The following is a 14,330-nucleotide window of genomic DNA, read 5'->3' as shown; positions in this document are numbered from 1 at the left end:
AAGGCGATCAAAGCCGGCACAAGACCGGTCTAGACTCCTCGAAATCTACCAGTCTAAGCGGAGAAGGAGAAGCCCAATAAGCTCTCCGAATCCAGCGAGGATCTGGCGGATGATGAGGATCTCGATGCGACCGTCATCGAGATGGGGGATCAGACCCCTACATCCCCTCAGGAGCTAGTCATGGAACTAGACCTTCGAGTAAGGAAGAAGCGGTACCGGCGGATGGTGATCTGGGCATCTCCAGAACGCCGACGATGGAGCCGATCATCTAATGGACGGGAGTACAGGGATAGCTCAGGTGAACATCCATCGAGCCAAGGCGGCCTCGGCCGTGCTGGCAAGAATGTTCACCAAAAAAACATCTTGGGCTAGCCCTGGTAGAGGAACCCTGGTATAATCAGGAAATAAAAGGACTGTACGTGAAAAACGCCAAGGTAATTTGGGATCAACGGGCTTCTAGCCCTAGAGCCTGTATCCTGGCATGTAGAAGTATTAATTATTATATACTTACAGAATTTCTCACGCGGGACTGTGTACCGATCATGGTAGAATATGTGGGAGCGGCCAAGAAGACTGTGGTGGCATCGGCATACTTTGTCGGTGACGAGGCGGGCCCACCGCCCGAAATCACTGCACTGGTTAAACACTGTATGAAGATGCACTTTCCCATCACCATTGGATGTGATGCAAATGCACATCACGTGATATGGGGCAGCAGTGACGCGAACCAAAGAGGTGAGTCAGAGGTTAGAATTTATCTTAAATAACAATCTAGAAATCCTAAATGTCGGCAATGTTCCGACATTTGTTACTAGGGTAAGATGTGAGGTTCTGGACATTACACTGTTAAACAGATCAGTGGCTTCGCATATAAGCGACTGGCACGTATCTCCTGAGGAGTCAATGTCAGATCACAGAATTATAAGTTTTAACATTGGGCTAAATCTAGAATGTAGCGAGCGTAAGCGCAATTCCAGGAATACGAACTGGGAAGGGTTCAATGCCTCCTTACTGCGAGATCAAGTTACTAGGGTAACCGAGAAGCTCCGTACCACTCCAGAACTGGAAGCCGCCGTAGAAGATCTTAACTCGTGTCTTACTAAGGCGTTCAGGGAAAACTGCTCCCTTGGCCGAGCCAAGAGGGATAAAGATGCTCCATGGTGAAACGACCAATTGGAGAAGTTGAGGAAACCGACCAGGCGTCTTTTTAACAAAGCAAAAAGAGAAGGGAACTGGGATGCTATGCCAGTTGGGCATAGATTCGCTCAGAACTTTAGCACTCATATCAGTAATAAAAACTGTTGGACATCCCTGGGGAAAGTACACCCTATTAAACAAAAAACATTAAAATGGTATACAGACGGATCCCTCACCGACGAGGGTAGTGGGCTGGTGGTTATAGGCCCCAAGTTGGAAATACCACGAATCAATGGGCAGATACACCAGCATTTTTCAAGCTGAAGTCTGCGCTATTGGACGCTCTGCAAAGGAACTATCATGGCAAGGACATTGCTATACTGTCTGATAGTCAAGAAGTCATAAAGGCGCTCGGTAAAGCTAAGATAACATCCAGGCTAGTAAGTGAAGTGAGGACAGCCCTAGACAAACTAGGAGCTGTCAACAAACTCACAATAAGGTGGGACACAACAACATCCCGGAAAATGAGCTAGCGGACAACCTAGCCAGGAAAGGGGCAGAGAATCTCTAATTGGGCCCGAACCCTTCTGTGGTGTTGGTCACCACAGAGTACGGGGCTTACTAAAGTCACTGGAAGAAGAAAAACGTCTGTCCTTCTGGGAAGACCTACCAGGACTTAGGCAGTCTAAGATTCTCCTCCGTAAATATAACCATAAAAGGTTCAAGACTCATTTTGCCTGGCCTTCTTACGGGGCATTGACGACTTCACAGCCATTTGCACAAGATTGGCATTGCAGACAGTGAACTCTGTCGGTTCTGCTGCATGGAGGAGGAGAGCTCTGCACATATTATATGTGACTGCATGGCGCTTTCCATCAGGAGGAACAGACTCCTGAGCATGTATGTAGTCCCACGGGAAACCATTTCAGCCCTGAACCCCAATAAAATTCTGGCATTTATACAGTGCATTGGACTTCTGGGGGATCCTTGAGTCATGAAGGGGTAGTACAATAGATCCGACTGGGTCGCAGTACACATACAAACCCACTTAATAATAATAAAATAATGGAACGTGAGATTATAAGCGAAGCTCATGGAGTCGGACATTATGCAAACCAGAAGACCGTACATTCTATACAACAGCAGTTTTGGATTCCACACCTAGAGACCAAGGTCGCAAAGCTTATAAACGCGTGTATTCAGTATATTATTACGAACAAAAAGCTGGGCAAACAGGATGGACTTTTATTTTGCATTGAGAAAGGTGACAAGCCGTTAGACACTTTGCATTCTGATCACTTAGTTCCGATGGACTCGTCTGTGAAACAATATAAGTACATCTTCGCACTTGTTGATGGATTTTCAAAATTCGTGTGGATTTTTACTACAAAATCAACAGGAGCTGACGAAGTTTTGAGAACAATGGAAGAATGGTCAGACGTTATCGGTAATCCGAGCAGAATAATAACCGACAGAGGAGTTGCGTTTACTTCTGGAGCATTTGAAGAATACGTCAAGAGAAATGGAATCGAGCATGTCTTAACAACAACTGGAGTTCCCAGAGGAAATGGGCAGGTAGAGAGAATAAATAGATCTATCTTATCTATTATTTCTAAATTGTCGACTGAAGATTCTTCAAAGTGGTATAAGTTCACATCACAAGTGCAAAGAGCTATTAATTCCCATTTAAGTTGCTCTACAAAGAAGTCACCATTTGAGATAATGTTTGGAGTAAAAATGCAGAATAAGTCCAACGCCAGACTATTGGAACTTTTGGAAAATAAAATGCTGAAGAATTTGACAAAGAGAGGCAGATATTGCGGTTTAGGAACAAATACTGAAGGCTCAAGATATTTCTAAAAAACAGCACGACAAGAAACGTAAAGGAGAAGTTGTATACAAAGAACCTGATCTGATCTTGTAGCAGTAAAACGTACTCAGTTTGTTGCTGAAAAAAAGTTGGCAAACGCTTTTCTAGGACCTTTTGAAGTAATAAAAGCAAAACGCAATGGAATTCGTAAAGCTGTCCAAAGAGAAGGCCCCAACAAGATCGTCTATTAGCTTTTAAAGCGAACGGTGGTGTTTTTTTTGCGCCCCGATTTTTATTTTGTGTTTGTCAAACCAGCCGTGGTTTTTAATAATCTTCTTTAATTATCATATATTTTAAACATAATTATTAAAGATCCGTTCGCTTCGCGAGTGAATCTTTTGTGATTTGTGCAGTAGTTTAAACAAATATTCAAAGTATTTTGCATTTTTCGTCGTTGTGTTTTGTTTACTCTCCCTTTTGTGCGTTGTTCGCAGTGCACATAAACTTCACTGTGCACCTATTCTCTACTCTCGCTCTTTCGCTCTCCCACACGAAATCGAAATTTCTGAGCGTGCAAACTGCTCTCGTGCGGTTCTTTTAACAGCTCGCTTGAAAGTTTTCATTTTGTGTTTTCGTCCAAAGTGGTCTGATTTTAGATAAAAATGGAAACAGTAAATGTTTTATAAAAATTGTTGCCAGGTTATAAAACCTGAGCAGCCAAAATGGCAATGTGCTACAATGGTTCATAGTATGAACTTCATACTAAGTGCGCTGGTTTTAATGGCCGTACAAGTGATGACCTAGCAAAGGATACAAATCTAAATTACTGTTGTGATGCTTGCCTTGTGGTTGCGAACGAGATGAAATCGTTTATGCGCCAAACTAAAGGTGGCTTGAAAGAACTGATCAATAGTTTTGGAGTAGCTAGAGATAATTTTCGTCGAGCCGATGATCTTCTTTCGGCGCCTAATTCACAGTTTAATGGCCTTACGCTTATAGAGGAATCTCAAAAGCGCAAAAAAGGCGGTGGTCGTAGGCTGCCTAAGGCGAACGCTACGCCACCACAAGCAATTGATCAACAGGACTCCACAACTGATCAGCTGTCGCAGCAAATCCGCATATGTTGCTAAGATCGGCAGCTAAAAAATATTCGGATTGCTAAAAATTCCGAATTGTCTGCACTGGTTTCTCAACCAGTGATTCCACCTGTCTCGATTAGTTTACCACCACAAGGGAACATTGAGTCCGGACTACCGGCACAAGTTGGCACTACAGAAATACAATCTGCAGGGCCAAAACCCCTCGCCATGGTTCCACTAAAGAAACAAATTTTCGTTTCTCAGCTTTCCCCTGATCAAACATCGTCTGATGCATTGTCTTATATACAAGACAAAACAAAAGCCCATAATATAAAAGTGAAAAAATGTATCTTCTCTTACGCTAGGGACATATCATCTTTCAAGATAACTGTCCCAAATGACCTTTTTCGACCATATGTTCGGGTGATTTTTGGCCGGATAGTATGGTGGTAAAAGAGTTCGAAGCTAAGATCAAAAATAGGAAAAAGGGGCCCGTGGGAATTAAACTTCACTTACGTGGCCAGACCACATCCGCCTCTTCATCTTCTCTCTTCATCCTCTTCAAAAAACTAACAACGAATCTTATTATCTCCCACCAAAATGTTAGAGGCTTGCGTAGCAAATTAACCAAATTGTATTGTGATAGTCTTTCATTTGCATCCCATATAATAGTGTTCACAGAGACTTGGTTAAAACCGGAGATACTTAACTCCGAAGTCTCCCAAGGTATGTACACTATATATAGGTTTGACCAAAGACACTAGAATAACAAGATGCGTAACGCCATTCGATTTTTTGGCACACGATTTTTTCGCCGTGGCTCTAGAGGTGGCTCCAGGCTCTCTCGAATTTTTGTTAGAGAGCGAGAAAGCGGAGAGCGCTACAGCGAACAGCTCTTTTCAACGCATAAAGTGATAGCAGACAACTGTATGTGTGCACACGTATGCTCATGCATTGTAAATTTGACAAAATATGCCCTTCACCTTAGAAGTTCTTTGACTTTAAATCTATATTATTTTTGATCAATTGGCACCATGCGAAAAATTCTTGTTTTGCATTGCCCTAACGTTATTATTATTTGAAAATGTACATATGTACAAATATAATTATGTACATATTATCACAAAAATAAATTTCAAAAATGACTTTATATAAGAATATTTGTCATTAGAGTATTCATCTTGCGGGGGTTGAAAAATTAATAAGGCAATGATTGCTGAGTGCTTGTGTCCGCACTTCGTGCCTCAAGATATGACCAAAGCAAAGACACTAGAATAATTCTAGTGTCTTTGATATGACTTTTGCAATAAACAGTTATCATATTTTTATGAAATTTATGAAATTACAGTAGTTATAATAATTTCTATTGTACTTCCTTTAATTATTTAGTATATTAATTAAGTTATTTGACTTAACATTGTAGGTGTACTATATATCCTCTTAGTTAACTAAAACACAAAGGCAGGAGTTGGACTCTTTGGTTTATTTGATACTTCCCGTGTTCAGCTTTAGCATTCGACTGACTCCCTCTCCGTTTGCGATCTGCCTTTATGCTTGTTGCTACAGAGCCGATGTTGCGAAACAGAGAGAATGCCACCCGAAAGCGAACAATGACTTAATGTTTATATACTATGTTGCTATTATGAACTGAACTTATGTATGTGTACCTCTAGCCTACTACAATATAGTGTAACATTAACATTAAAAGTGTTTAAAAAAAAATATTTCGCTTTTAAAAAATTGTCAGATGAGAGACAAATTAGAATTAAACATAAATATAAATGTGTAAACGGTAGCTAATTCGAGCGGCGATTTTAACAAACGAATTTAAAAGGCTTTAAAATTATAATAGTCAGAGCGCGAATTTTTGAAAATTTTTTTATTTCATCATATTCCTACGAAATTGGCAAAAACTACCCTAATATGTACAATGTAAATTCGTTTCTTCGATCAGAATTGATTTCGGCCCGAAAATCGGCTTCTAGCACAACATATATATACGCGTTCTCGTCTCTTGTTTTTACTCACACAAGCAAGCAAATTCTATTTTTAGATTTCTTACGCTCTCAGCGGGAGCTAGCGGAGATATTCTGGAATATCAGAATCATCTGTCCGCTATCCAGTCCATCTTGAATAAACAGTCTGACAGGGACCAATTGATAGTTCTAGGTGATTTTAATATACCTGGCACAATGTGGTCCCCAGAATATCCTTCTCCCTTTAGCACAACATGATTTTACTGACGGCTTGCTCGACTTATCGTTGTCGCAAGTTAATTATATTCCAAATTCTCTTGGTCGACTGTTGGATCTGTTTTGTAACAAGTCCTGAAAGTGTGTTTGTGTCCAGGGTAGCATCTCTTACTCAACCTGAAGATCCATATCATCCTACTTTCTAGGTGGCAATCGACATAGGTACGGTATTAAAAGTAAATTCAGAGAAGTCAACAATGCGAATTCCCTGTGTTCGCAAGGCAAATTTTCGGAGGCTAAACAATTTTATAGCTGGCTTTAATTGGTCCGATCTTTACTCCTGCAACATAATGGCGGATGCGATTAATATGTTTTATACCGCAATTAAATCATTTTTTGACTCTTGTGTTCCGATGTACTATCCGTCAATCTAATTGGTTTAATAAAGAGTTGACACATCTAAGAAATGTAAAGTCCAGACTATATAAGAAATTTAAAAATACCGGTTCTCAGTCCATCCACTGTAAATATTTAAGCGCTCGGTTAAACTTTACCGTGCTTAATGCTCAGTGCTACAGGAATTATTTAAACCGTTGTAAGTTCCAGTTAGCACAGCATCCGAAACAGTTTTATAATTTCGTTTACAATAAGCGAAAAACAAGTTCTTACACTTCCACGCTATTTTTTGAAAACACTACGGTAACATCGTATCAGGCAATAGCCGATCTATTCGCCAAGCTTTTTCAAACAACATATTCAACTTTACCTCATTCCGAACAGCCATACTCTTATGCGGTATCAAAGTCGAATCTAATATTTTGCCCCACTATAAACGAAAGCTCACAACGATCTTCAGCGTGTTAAACCGGTCTATTCGCCAGGTCCCGACGGAATTCCTGGCTGTGTGCTTAGACTCTGTGCGGAAGCCTTGTGCAAGCCTCTACTGAAAGTGTTTACCTTATCTCTGGAATCTTCACAGTTCCCTCATATATGGAAGGAGTCCTTTGTGATTCCTCTTCATGAAAAAGTTAGCAAACTAGATACAAGCAATTACAGAGGAATCTCTAAGTTGTCGGTTATCCCAAAACTTTTTGAAAATGTTATCACTCCTCATTTGCAGCACCTTTGTAGATTAATAATATCACCGTGTTGGTCCGGTTTTATGAAACGCGGATCAACTACTAGCGTCTTGGAGCTGACTTCTTTCGTAAAGCAGGGCTTCAAAAATAATCTATCTGAATGGCAGGACGCAACAGGTCCCCTTTAAAAATTCTCTATCTTGTATTCTTCGAGTCACATCCGGTGTCCCACAAGGGAGCCACATTGGTCCCCTTCTTTTTACCTTATTTATTAACGACTTCCCTTTAGTTATTAAACCATCGCGTACTTATATACGCAGACGATGTTAAATTATGCCTCCAGCACAAGGATATTTCGCGCCATTTCGACTTACAATCCGATCTAGACAGATTTCAAATATGGTGCCGTGATAACCTATTAGACTTAAATGGCTCCAAGTGTATAGTTAACCCAACACGCACGACTCACACTCTAAGTGGGTGTTCTTTGGACAGAATGTTCTTCTGGACCCTAAACTAAAATTTTCTGATCATATTTCGTCTATTGTCTATAAGGCCAGGGGTGTGCTTGGTTTTATAAAAAGGTGGTCTAAGGAATTAGATGATCCTTTCATGACTAAAACCTTATTTATTTCGCTAGTCCGTCCGATTCTCGAGTACGGATCACCTGTTTGGAGTCCACAATACGCAGTCCACTCGGACCGCAGTGAATCGGTCGGAATCCAAAAAAACTTCTTACTTTTTGCGTTGCGGCGCCTAAATTGAGATGCAAACACTAGTTTAATTTATTAAAAGAAGTCTACTGGAATAAGGAGGAAATATCCTTACTCCAGTAATATCCTTATTCTAGTAGACTACTTTTAATTAATTTACCTTGTAAAAGGCGGAAAGCGAAGTTTCTTTTGTTTCGTCGTAGGCATGACTCTACTTGGAGGATTATGAATCGTGCATGCCATGTACGGTCGGTAGGTGGTATCTTTAGATGTTTTCATTTTCCTGCGGCATATAGAAGATTGCTACGAGTAGGACCTGGTGGAATGGTTAGGCTTAAGGTCGCTACCTTATGCCATGACACCTTATGCCATCAACAAGTGGACCAGAACCGCTCAGCGCCTCAGCTCGCCTCATTACGACGGGCTTCCACGAGCGAACAGGTTGAGAGGTTGAACTTCAGGTTCTTCAAAACGTTCAATTGACGCCCTACGACAATGGTATAAGTTCATCAGTAGCGTACAGCAAGGCATTAACTCAACGTTTTTAGAAGCACTAAAACTGCACCATTATAGCTATTAACGGTCACGAAGATGCGCCTTAAATCTGATGTAATGATTCAGGAGGTGCTATAGGATGAAAGAATTCAGGATTTCAACGACGAGCGGGATCAACTTAGAATCCAAGCAAAGAAGCATATTCACGAAATTTAAAGAGATACAATCTACTACGATTATCAGTAATGAGTACTGCCTCCTTTGTTAGTAATAACTTCATAAATCCGGTCCTTCATAGAATGATACAAGGAATTTATGTAGCTCAAGGAAATCTTGCTCCAAGCACGTTTAATAGCTGCAGTTAACGCTTATACATTCCGTATTAGCCAGCCCGAATCATTTTCAATTACGTTAAGATCTGGAGAATATGGTGGCCAGGTCATGATATTAACGTTTTGACTCGAAATAAAAGACTTTACTACTCGAAAATTATGAATAGGAGCATTGTCTTTTTGAAAAATCCAAGGAATTGGTCCAAAAAGATCTTTTCATTTTGGAAATACGTTCATCTTTTGATCGATAAAAATCAAGTCAATTGTTCCACAAAATGTGATAACACCCCACACCATTATTCCCCCTTCTCGGCTATGGTGGCGACTTAAATATAGCTCATCTTTCCGCAAATTGTGATAATAATATTGAAATCCATCAGGGCCATCTAAATTAAAACGTTTTCCTTCAGTAAAGACAACTGAACGCCAATCATTTAAGCGAGTGTCAGATTGAACATTCCACGTCATGTATTCCTTCGCAAATTGAAGCCGTATTTCTTTGCGTTTTCAAAAATGGTTTTTTTCTTGATTTTTAGACGCTTCAGGTGTTCTTAATTACTGATTGTACGCTGAACAGTTGATAAGCTTGCTTGCGGAAAATTCCTTGATCGAAGCATTTCTAACAATTTGGCGTTCTGCTTGTTTTGATAGTGCTTTTTTTCCTTTAAAGTTATTTCCCAAATGCCTCTGGATTCTTTAAATATCTGTCAACGGTTCTGGAGCTGCGATTTATCTGTTTGGCAATGTTCCGATCGGACAACCCTCCCGAGTGTAGGAAGTCTACTTTTTGACGTTCCAATAAGCTCATAACAGGAGCTCTACCCATTTTTTCTTCAAATGTAGCTCGGAAACACTGTATTTGTATATATTTTATATTTTTTCAATACAAAAGTTTACACTTGTCTATGCAATATGAAGAAAATTAAGCTGCGTCTAATGATCAACCGAAAACACGTGTGATTGCCAAAGAAATTTGTAGAATCTTCGAATGTAACGTTATTTTTTCGCAAATCAACCCGTTGGACATTTTTTTTCTTGAAAATGATTCAAACTTTGATAAGAAAAGCATTTTGGACAATGAGAACAAGCATTTAAATGAATAATTGATTTTGCTTAAAAAAAACGATGGTGCACAAGATGGTGCCTAAGACCAGCAGTGTATCAAAGACACTAGAATAACAAGATGCGTAACGGCCATACATTGGTTTGGGACTATGCAGCCACTTTTTTGCTGACGGCCAAAATTGCTCTCTTTCCGCTCACTCCCGCTGAGAGCGTAAGAAATCTAAAAATGGAATTTGCTTGCTTGGTTGAGTGAAAACAAGAGACGAGAACGTGTATATGTGTGCGTACTTGTGTAAGAAGACGATTTTCTGGCTGAAATCCATTCTGATCGAAGAAACGAATTTACATATTAGGGGAGTTTTGGCCAATTTCGTTGGTGTTCCCTGGGTACCGATTATTACATATTATATTACACTTAATTAATTATCAACATAAATGTAAATATGTAAACGCTAGCTAATTCGAGCAGCGATCTTAACAAACGAATTGAAAACACTTTAAAATTATAATAGTCAGGGCGTGAATTTTTAATTATTATTTTATTTCATCATATTGCTACGAAATTGGCCAAAACTCTCCTAATATGTAAATTCGTTTCTTCGATCAGAATTGATTTTGGCCAGAAAATCGTCTTCTTACACAAGTACGCACACATATACACGTTCTCGTCTCTTGTTTTTACTCACACAAGCAAGCAAATTCTATTTTCAAATTTCGTATGCTCTCAGCGGGACCGAGCGGAAAGAGAGCAATTTTGGTCGTCACTAAAAAATTGGCTGCATAGTGCCAGACCAATGTATGGCCGTTACGCATCTTGTTATTCTAGTGTCTTTGGTTGTCTGCTATCCCTTTGTGCGTTGAAAAGAGCTGTACGCTGTAGCGCTCTCTCGCTCTCTAACAAAAATTCGAGAGAGCCTGGAGCCACCTCTAGAGCCACGGCGAAAAAATCGTGTGCCAAAAAATCGTATGGCGTTACGCATCTTGTTATTCTAGGGTCTTTGGTAAAACTATTTCAAGGCCTGCAACTTTCCAGCCGAATATATACAGCAAAAACTCCTTAATCAGGTTAGAAACTATCAACCTATCAAAACTGTTGGAGCAGAACTTCACACTAACAGAACTTGAATCTGCATTGGCTAATGCTAAAGTGAAAAGTCCAGGAGGGGATAGAATATCCTACCGATCAAACATAATCACTCCACTTACTGACATTATGCATGAAAATTATTGTATTAAAAGCGTAGACCACTTAAAAATTCTGGGTAAAACCTTGGACTCAAAAGTAAATTTTAAATACCATTGCAATAATCGTAGAAAACGACTTGAATCTCGCTTTAATATTATTACATTTAAGTTCCAACTACTCCTGTATACACACCAATTCTTGGTGGTTTTTTGGCAGATCGATATAAATTAATAAGACTTATACAAATTTGTAAAAACATCAGAATATTTTTCAAATGAGCAAGTGAGCGTGTCAGCTTTGGTCGGCTGTCGTCGAGGCACACAGTTTTTTGCCATATCGATAAAAAGTTACAAGACTAATAAAAATGTGAAAAAAAACACTTTTCTCAAAAGTCGCAATTTTGGGCGGTTTGTGGGAGTTAGATGGGGCGTGGAAACATGACCGACGCTGCGTCTTTGTATCTAGAATCTGCATGCTTAATCTCAACCTAGCTTTTAATAGTTCCTGAGACCTCGACTTCATACGGACAGACAGTCGGTTTTTTATTTATATTCCTAATTTCTTTAGATACGCCAAAGACATTCATGCCGCGCCGACAAGCCGATAATGGTACAGTTTGTCAAGAAACTGTTTACACATTGTGAAATTAGTTGAATTGTTGACTTTAAAGGTAAAAATTAATTAATTAATTAAAAAGTAATTGTTTCTTAATTAAATTTTTTTATTTAATATAATTAAACAATATTTATTTTACTTATAAATCCAAAAACAAATTAAAAATATTAAATATACAAGAAAATAAATAACAAATTCCAAGTTAACACACTTTTGAGACCGTCAAGAAACTCTACACATTTCGTTTTCCTACTTTGTCTTGCTCTTTTTCGATTTTTCCGTTATTTTTGATTTTTGCACTGCTTTTTACAACGCTTCTATTGACATTTTTTGACTTTGCTTGTGAAATTTTGCTGATCAAACGTGCTTAAAGCGAATTATTTAATTTAATAAAATGCCTAGAAAGAGATTAACTTTTGAAGTTACCCAATTAATAAACTATAAGCACCAGTTGGGAAAATCTATTCTAGAATTAGTATAAATGTTTTCTGTATCCCGTAAGACCGTCTACAATGTTTTAAATCGCTCGGAAAAAGAGGGCAAGATTGAACCTAAGAGTGGTGGTGGGCGCAAAACCAAAATTAACAAGCGTGTAGACCGCCTTATTATGCGAATAGTGATTGCGAGCCCCCGGATCTCGGTCAGAGCACTTGCTCAATATATCAGGCAAGAATGTCACCAATTGTGTCACACGAAACTGTGCGCCAATTCATTGTACGCCATAGGTACTCTTCCAGAGTTGCAAGGAAAAAGACTTTGCTATCAGAAAAAAGCCATATTGAAAAGCGTCATTCATTCGCAGTGAGCATGGTGGATCATCCGGAATAGTACTGGGATGACGTCATATTTTAATACGAAACTAAAATTATGCTCTTTTATAACGATGGAGCAAGCAGAGTATGCCGCAAACCGTTGAGTGCGCTGGAAATAAAAAATATCATTCCAACCATAAAACTTAGAAAAATGGCACTGATGGTTTGGGGCTGTATCTCCAGCCGTGGAGTGGGAAAACTGGCTTTCATTGAAAACACAATAAATGCCGTGCAATATCTGGAAATTTTAAAATCAAATTTGAAGGCCAGTGCAGAAATATTTGGTCTAGTTAGCAACAACAAGCCAAGTTTTAAGTTTTACCAGGACATGATCAGAAACATAAAGAGTGCAATGTACGCACCTGGTTCCTTTATAACTGTGGCCCTCTCAGAGTCTTGATCTGAACCCCAGATAAAAATTTGTGGGCCTACTTAAAGAAGAAGGTGGCAAAAAGAGCCTTAAAACACGACAACAGCTTATGACTGCAATAGTCGAAAATATCCCGCTTGAATATAACCTACAAAAACTTATCCATTCCAACTTGTAGCCAAAGAAAATGGAAATTTTTCCTAATTTAAAAATTTAGGATTAAACTTCGATTTAGTGTTTGGTGTAAAGAGTTTCTTGACAGTCTCAAAAGTGTGTAAACTTGGAATTTTTTGTTTATTTTCTTGTATATTCAATATTTTAAATTTGGTTTTGATTTATAAGTAAAATAAATATTGTTTAATTGTATTGAATAAAAAAATTCCGTTTGATTAATTTTAACCTTTAAAGTCAAAAATTCAACTTATTCCACAGTTGGTAAACAGTTTATTGACAAACTGTATCTTTTTGATGTGTCCATCCGATTGGCTAGATCTTACCATAAACAGAGAAAACAATAATGAACTAAGTTTATACAATAATAAACAAATAGCTTTTAAGCTTGTCAAATGTTTATTTAAAACATTTGTGATACTGAGCATATTGCATTTCAATATCTATAGACTTTCGATAAATTATTCTTACAGAGAACCTGAAAATCATTATTATATACTTCTGATATACTTCTCAATATTACAAACAGTAAATTATACACACCTTTTTCCATTCTAGTGGAACAAAAAATATCCAGTAAATCCGTATGAAAGTCACAGCTAAAGTCCACAGACAAATAACAAAATCATTACTGATCGGTTTCCAATTATTCTTTAGCAATGACATCCAAAATAAACTGTAGCTCGTCATATTATTAATAAGTATCTATAATAATAGTAAAATGTATATACAACTCAACTTTACAGCAGAAGTTATACACAATATTCGTAGTCCAACAGATACATATCCCAATAAAAAAATTGTTAGTGTTTATAATTCAGTTAAATTCCACATTGTCTGAGAATTCCTCTACACCGTACATTTCATTGATAGAGAACTGTTTTAAAATTTTTGTAGGAATTACAATTTCAGTAAAACAATTATTTAAGTTCACCGTTTTCGTTAGGGTGGTCCTTAGCTGAGCAATAAAGCTATTTAATATTTTTCCGGCATACGCGAAGGGAGTTTTTTAATTGGTCATTATTTTTAACAACAATACTTCTTAAAGAACTACTATGTTAATCTCTATCTACAGTCTATTTATTATAAGCATTTTATATAAGCAACAATGAAAAAAATCTGTAATTGACGATAAAATAGAAAATATGTATATTACCTGTTTATATTTATGTATCTTTATAATCCATAATATAGCACTTTTTGTAAAAATAATAGACAATTTAGACGTTATTGGGTTGCAAAGTCTCAATAGACATTTACAAGACTAAAAAAAT

General features: G+C 38.2%; 1 protein-coding gene across 1 annotated transcript in view; it reads right to left on the bottom strand.

Annotated features, from left to right (window-relative positions):
• nvd (neverland) overlaps nucleotides 1-13,936 on the bottom strand; it is a 76,790-nt gene extending 62,854 nt beyond the window's left edge. Inside the window, exon 1 of the mRNA NM_001104200.3 lies at nucleotides 13,600-13,936. Within this exon, the coding sequence (NP_001097670.1) occupies nucleotides 13,600-13,746 (147 nt within the window). The 5' untranslated portion in view covers nucleotides 13,747-13,936. The remainder of the gene's footprint in view (nucleotides 1-13,599) is intronic.
• Between the last annotated feature and the right edge of the window lie 394 nt (nucleotides 13,937-14,330).

Source organism: Drosophila melanogaster, chromosome 3L (genome assembly GCF_000001215.4).
Source record: "Drosophila melanogaster chromosome 3L".
Classification (NCBI taxonomy): Eukaryota; Metazoa; Arthropoda; class Insecta; order Diptera; family Drosophilidae; genus Drosophila; species Drosophila melanogaster.
The sequence above is the reverse complement of the archived record's forward strand: the minus strand, read 5'-3'. Positions and strand labels throughout refer to the sequence as shown.